This window comes from Bombus pascuorum, chromosome 4 (genome assembly GCF_905332965.1).
Source record: "Bombus pascuorum chromosome 4, iyBomPasc1.1, whole genome shotgun sequence".
Classification (NCBI taxonomy): Eukaryota; Metazoa; Arthropoda; class Insecta; order Hymenoptera; family Apidae; genus Bombus; species Bombus pascuorum.
This window is the reverse complement of record NC_083491.1, coordinates 3,477,846-3,484,145: the sequence shown is the minus strand read 5'-3', so window position 1 is coordinate 3,484,145 and position 6,300 is coordinate 3,477,846. Positions and strand designations below refer to the sequence as shown.

General features: G+C 33.4%; 1 protein-coding gene across 1 annotated transcript; it reads left to right on the top strand.

Moving 5' to 3' along the window:
* The first annotated feature begins 1,363 nt into the window (after window positions 1-1,363).
* On the top strand, window positions 1,364-4,252 carry LOC132905958 (odorant receptor 4-like). The gene is made up of 7 exons (XM_060957729.1): window positions 1,364-1,615; window positions 1,811-2,083; window positions 2,304-2,754; window positions 2,979-3,078; window positions 3,181-3,303; window positions 3,381-3,539; window positions 4,013-4,252. Exons 1-7 carry the CDS (start codon window positions 1,600-1,602, stop codon window positions 4,067-4,069), a joined length of 1,179 nt encoding a protein of 392 aa, XP_060813712.1. The 5' UTR covers window positions 1,364-1,599; the 3' UTR covers window positions 4,070-4,252.
* Window positions 4,253-6,300: the final 2,048 nt, after the last annotated feature.

Genomic DNA, 6,300 nt, shown 5'->3' with positions numbered 1-6,300 from the left:
TTTTCCTCATTTAAAACGAAAATAAGATCGAGATACGAAAAATAAAAGAAGCACAGTAATAACTAAAACGAAAGTTGATTAAAGCAAATAAAAGTTAATTAAAAAAATTCTCAAGTTACCTTTATACAAGTATCGCAAACAAGTGTCTATCTACAAATGTGATCCAACGTTTCGTAACCAATTTCAGTAGCACAAATGCGAACAAAAACATAGTACGTTCCATGGTAAAAGTTCCTCAATAAAGCCAATCAATTATTCAAGAAAGAAGACAGAAGTTAGTCAGTAAGCACTTAAGTCGAAGACAGTTTGCTAGCAGGCGAGGACGATTAAAAAAATTTGTCTATTCTCGTAGACGCGAAACTTCGAAGCTTGCACGCTTCCAAGTTGCAACATTTTCATATGAAAAAAAGGTGATGAGGTGGTTTTTCACCTGCCAAGACGAGCATGCGCACGTCTCCTTTCGTGTAAAGAACGAGAAATTCGTGACAGTCGTTTGATCGTGCAGCTCGCGTGCGTGTACTTCTAATGGACTTTGACGCAGGTACACATTTAACGATACTTTCCTAAATGTTACTTAATGTTTCGCACATCCCATGGAGTACTATGCAATAGAAAAATGTCATAAGAATTAAATTATACAGTAACTCTCCAAATTCATCTGGGAAAGTATATTCCAATTACAGAATCATCCTAGATATTTATAAAAGCTACACCAGACGAACTTCCACGGTTAGTTACTTTTAATTATAAAAGATACAATCATTCTATAGAATTTTTAATATATGTTGCTGTTCAATGAACGTAAGATTTTATACAGAATTTTACAAAATTACACTATTTATCGAATAGATACTTTGGTATTTATATACTCTTATAAGAGTTCCTTTATCGGAAAGAATAAGGCTCTATTACGAAAGAATTCCATGAACAATTGAATAATTTAATAAGGTGATTAAAAAATTGAAACGTCTATAAAACTCACATTTTGTATAAGGGATACCAAAGATTCTTCCGTTGGTGATTTCTTCATTGCTCCCAATTTGTCATCTTAATATTCCTAAAAAAAATGTGAAATACAAAATTATATTGTTTGTTTTCAAATAACAACAAAATGAGGACATTAGTATGGCTAATATAATGGACACTCGTTCTTCTATTACATAATATAGAAGATCGTAAGATTTTTTAATTTATGCAATTTCTGGATACTATATTCGCCACTTAAATAAATTTCGTCGACAACATAAACTTCCAGTAATAATTATAATTATTGATGAATTTTTTCCCCCACGAAATTAAATTTTTTTATTTGCAAATTTTGATGCACATACGTGAAGGGAAAATAGTATGGATTAACAACGTTCCCAGTTTTCCTTTCATTTCTACGAATGTTGGAAGTAGTTATGAGTAATTACAGACGAATACTCGTAATAGCCAAAATTAGACATAACGTTGAGAACGACACTGAACTACATATTCACGAATAATTAATATCATAATAAGCATTCTGACTGCGAAAGACGACATGCGCTGAGAAAAACGTCCTGATAATTTTTGAACGTGAGAACAGGTGGTTCAGTTACGAGAAAAAAGGCTCCTATGGATATCCAACGAGGTAATTTTAAATATTAATAGAAAGATAATCGCAAAAAATAGAAGTTCTTGCAGAATTTTTTGTTTTACCACCTTAAAAATAAATATTTTTAGAAATTATATTTTTAAATAATATATCATATAGAGAAAAAGAAAAATTACAGGCATAGTTAATCTTACGATTCTAAAATATTTTGTAAGTACCTATTTATGATAGATAAAGATGTAGATTTAAACAATGTATACGCTTGGAATTACAACTTGCTGAAGTTTATGGGTATCTGGCCGGAAGAGAGGAAATGGAACCGATCTTCCAGTTACCTCGTTCTTTTACCGTTTATCACGATGATGTGTTTCGCATGTGGCCCACAAACTATTAACCTTTCGATAATAGCTGGTGACTCGGATTTGGTGATTGAGAATCTATCGAATAACATTACCTTCATGGTTTCGATTATGAAGACTTTGACTGTTTGGATCAACGGCATACGTAAGTATTTCAGAAAATTAACAAATATGGATTTATCTTTCTTTTTTAACTAAAAATACTACCAAACATGCAATATATAAATCTCTTTGTACTGTTTTATTTTATCATGTTCCCTCAATCGTTCACATTACATTCTAAAATATTCTTTAATCTTATTCTAATTGTTACACAAAATGATCCATTAAGACGTATTCTATCTGAAATTTTCTCCTGTTTCAAGCGTTAAAGTCTCTCCTAGGATATATGGCCAATGACTGGGAAGCAGTGACGAATAATACGGATCGAGAAACAATGGTGAACACCGCGAGGATCACTAGAAAGATTACAATAGGAAGCACATTGATGGTCAACATCGTAATTCTCGCTTTTGTACCTGCACGATTGTCTAGCATGAAAAACAACGACATTACACTATTCCTCCGTGGCTATTACCCATACAACACTAGCATCAGTCCAAATTTCGAATTGACGATGATCGCTCAATACGTGGCTGCTATTTATGCAGCGAATACGTACACAACTGTAGATAGCCTCGTCGTCCTACTGATTTTCCATGTCTGCGGACAGATTTCGATTTTGAGGCAAGATTTAGAGAAGGTTCATTCGTACGATAAGAAAAATATAGAAATAAAGATGCAGCAGATCGTCGAAAAGCATGAATATATAAATAGGTTTGTATAAAGGAAATTTGTTATTCTGTTGAAGATATTAGAAAATATATACGGCGAAGAGAATAAATTAGAATAAGCGTTTGCATGGAATGTTAATGTTTGATGTTTAAGTTCATCAATGTAAAACCATTGTATGTTCGTCTTTTATTTTCTTCGTCTCTCAACCTTTAAACTCACAATGTTGCCGTCTATTAACTATTAATCTTGTCATGTGTATAACTAAGGTTCGCGGGAAGGATAGAGAATTCCTTTAACATGATGCTTCTGTTTCAAATGCTGAGTTGCACCATTCAGATATGCTCTCAGTTTTACCAAGTTATTATGGTACGACGAAAAACATACCTTTTTTCAAGTGTATATGATATAAAAAAATTTCAAAAAGTATTAGAAAATAATATATCATTTATTTTATAATTTAATGTGCAGTCGTTAGGAGAGAATACAATGGAACACATGATTTTGCAAATTTCCTTCCTGTTGATATACGTAGCTTACGTGATGTTGCAACTGTTCCTATATTGTTACATGGGAGAAAAACTAGCAGCCGAGGTACATTGTAGAAAAGAAAAATGAATGGATTGTCGTATCTAGAGGTCGGAAAGTATTAAAATTTGCAACTTTTTCAGAGTACAGAAATAGCTAACACAGCCTATAATACCAGATGGTACAATTTACCTCCCAAGAATGCCAGATGGCTTGTAATTATTATGTGTCGTGCCAGATCTTCACCCTTACAAATTACAGCAGGCAGATTTTGTTCCTTTACTTTCGCGCTCTATTGTCAGGTAAGTGTAAACGAGTTATAATAAAATTTTCAGGTAGTATTTTTGAGTAATATATTTTCGGGAATAAAGATGATTTTCAATCTTTTAACTGGACTGATGAATGTCGTGCTGTGTCATATGAAGGAGTTCGTGGAGGCGGTGGGCTTAAAAAGTTGCATGTCACTGTCGTTTCTAGAATAATTCTGCAAGTGTAAACAAACGATATACGCTATTACATTGATTATAGGAAACTGTAAAACTTTTCCCTGATTATTTTTTCTACTACATAGTATTGAGAGAATACCAAGAAAAAGGCTGGATAATTCCGTGAATACCCTACAGGTTTAGGATTTAGTTTAGATATAAAATGAGTAGATGGCTGTAAGTCTTTAGATGTGACAGTATTTTAAAACAAGTTTTGTAATGAGCAGGAACTAGAAAAATATGTAATGCAGATCTTAACATATACAGAACAACCTTCTTTTTGTGTTTAGGTCTTAAAAACTTCGATGGGGTATGTTTCTGTCCTACACGCAATGAAAAATCAATAATAGACGAACCCATACATCTGTGAATTTCACAACTGGCCATCAAATTGATAAAAGGAGCATTACGAAACGAATATTTTAGTATATATCTCTAAATGATAAATTATATCTCAAAGCAACGAGAATTAAAGTGGCGAGACAAAAAAATTAGGCACTGTGTAAAGTAATAAAACAATTAATTACTAAGCATATTCCTCCAGAACACGAGAGCTTCTCGGGAAACCTTGAAGATCTTTTTTCCTCTTTGTATACATCCATACTTTTCTCATCACATTTGTTGAGAACAAAGAAAAATTGGCCACCATTTGCTTTGGCGCATACAGATAAAAAATGAGCAGGCTTTTCGGTGTGCTAGCAAAACAATGTACGTATGTGTAGTTTAGTGAAGCTTGATACAATTCTTCCTGGATTCTGCGCCAAGGAGTTGATGATCCTACTTGATATATATTTATATACTTGTAATGCATAAATGATTTTTACTGTTCCCATTTTATACCAAGCTACTAACACACATATCAGCAAAGGTTTACTGAAAGTATGTGGTCTGAAGTGACAGCAGTCAGGTGAGTACACAAGTTTGGGGAAGGTTCTCCGTGTAGTTCGCATCCCTTATGCTTGGTTTATAAATTTGTGCGTCGATGCAAGGCAGTGGCAGTCACGGGTGTGATACGGGGACATGATTTTCTGGGTCATCAGGTCAGACGAGTAGTACGCGTAGCAGCATTTGTGAAGAATATAAGGGCAGGTCTTTTCAGTGGGTTGACATTAGCATTTAGCAGTTCCACATAATGCATATTACGCATAATACGCATAACGTGGTATTTCTGCTTTCTTTAAAGAAAAAGAAGAAGCTAAGAAATATCTTCTTCTAAAAAAAGAACTTACCGTTTGGATTCCTCCTTTAGGTTAGTGCACTTGCCCCTCGTTTTTAGCCTTGGAGAAAATCGGAACTGAGAAATCATCGATTTTGCGGCTGGTGATAACATTCGCCGTATAGTTCGATTCCAGTTATATATCCGATATCCGCTAGTTTTCTGGTTTACTGATGTCCTCGACATTTACCTACAACAAAGCACAAAAAATGGAAATATTTATTCAATTGGAATGCGAAGGAATTCGTGGTGATATAGCTTTTAATAAAATTTGATGGCTGAGATTGGATAGTAGGTTTAATTTGGTGATAAAAATTTGCAATATTTCTGGCGAGACCGTTAACAATTAACAATTTTCTACCTTATCTTTTTAATTTATAAGATGCGTTCTTACTCTTATTATTAAATGAACTTACATTTGTCTCATATTTTCCTGATCCCCACTTTGTTACCATATAATATTAATATGTATGTGTTCTCGTCTCATTTACATGCTAAAGATTTTCTTAAAACATTGAAATTCTATTTTCCGCTTGAAACCAAAACAATATCGAGGCACGAAAAATACAAGAACCGCATTAATAACTGAAATTGAAGTTGATCGAAGTAAATTAAAGTTAGTTAAAAATTTCTTACGTTACCTCCGTTCATGTAATGCGAACAAGTCTCCGTTTACAAATGTGAAGGAGTTTCGCATCGAATTTAGGTAGCACATAAAAGCGAATAATAACGTAGTATGTCCCATGGTAAAAGTTTCTCAATAAAGGCAATCAATTATTCAAGAAAGAAGACAGAAGTTAGTCAGTAAGCACTAAAGTCGAAGACAGTTTGCTAGTAGGCGAAGACGATTAAAAAAATTTGTCTATCCTCGTAGACGCGAAACTTTGAAGCTTGCACGCTTGCAAGTTGCAACATCTTTACATGAAAAAAGGTGATGAGGTAGTTTCTCACCTCCCAAGACGGGCATGCGTTCTTCTTTCGTGTAAAGAACGAGAAATTTGTAACAGTCATTCGATCGTGCAGCTCGCGTGAGTGTACTTCTAATGGACTTCGACGCAGGTACACATTTAACGATATTTTCCTAAATATTACTTAATGTTTTGCACATTTCATGGGGTACTATTCAATAGAAAAGTGTCATAAGAATTAAATTATATCATAAGTTTCCAATTTCATTTGGAAGAGTATATCCCAGTTACAGAACCATTCTATATATTTATAAAAGCTATATCAGAAGAATTTTCACGGTCAATTACATTTCATTATAACTATTATATATATTATATATAACTATTATATACTATTATTATAAATGATATAATTATTCTATAGAATTTTGAATACATGTTACTGTTCATTTTA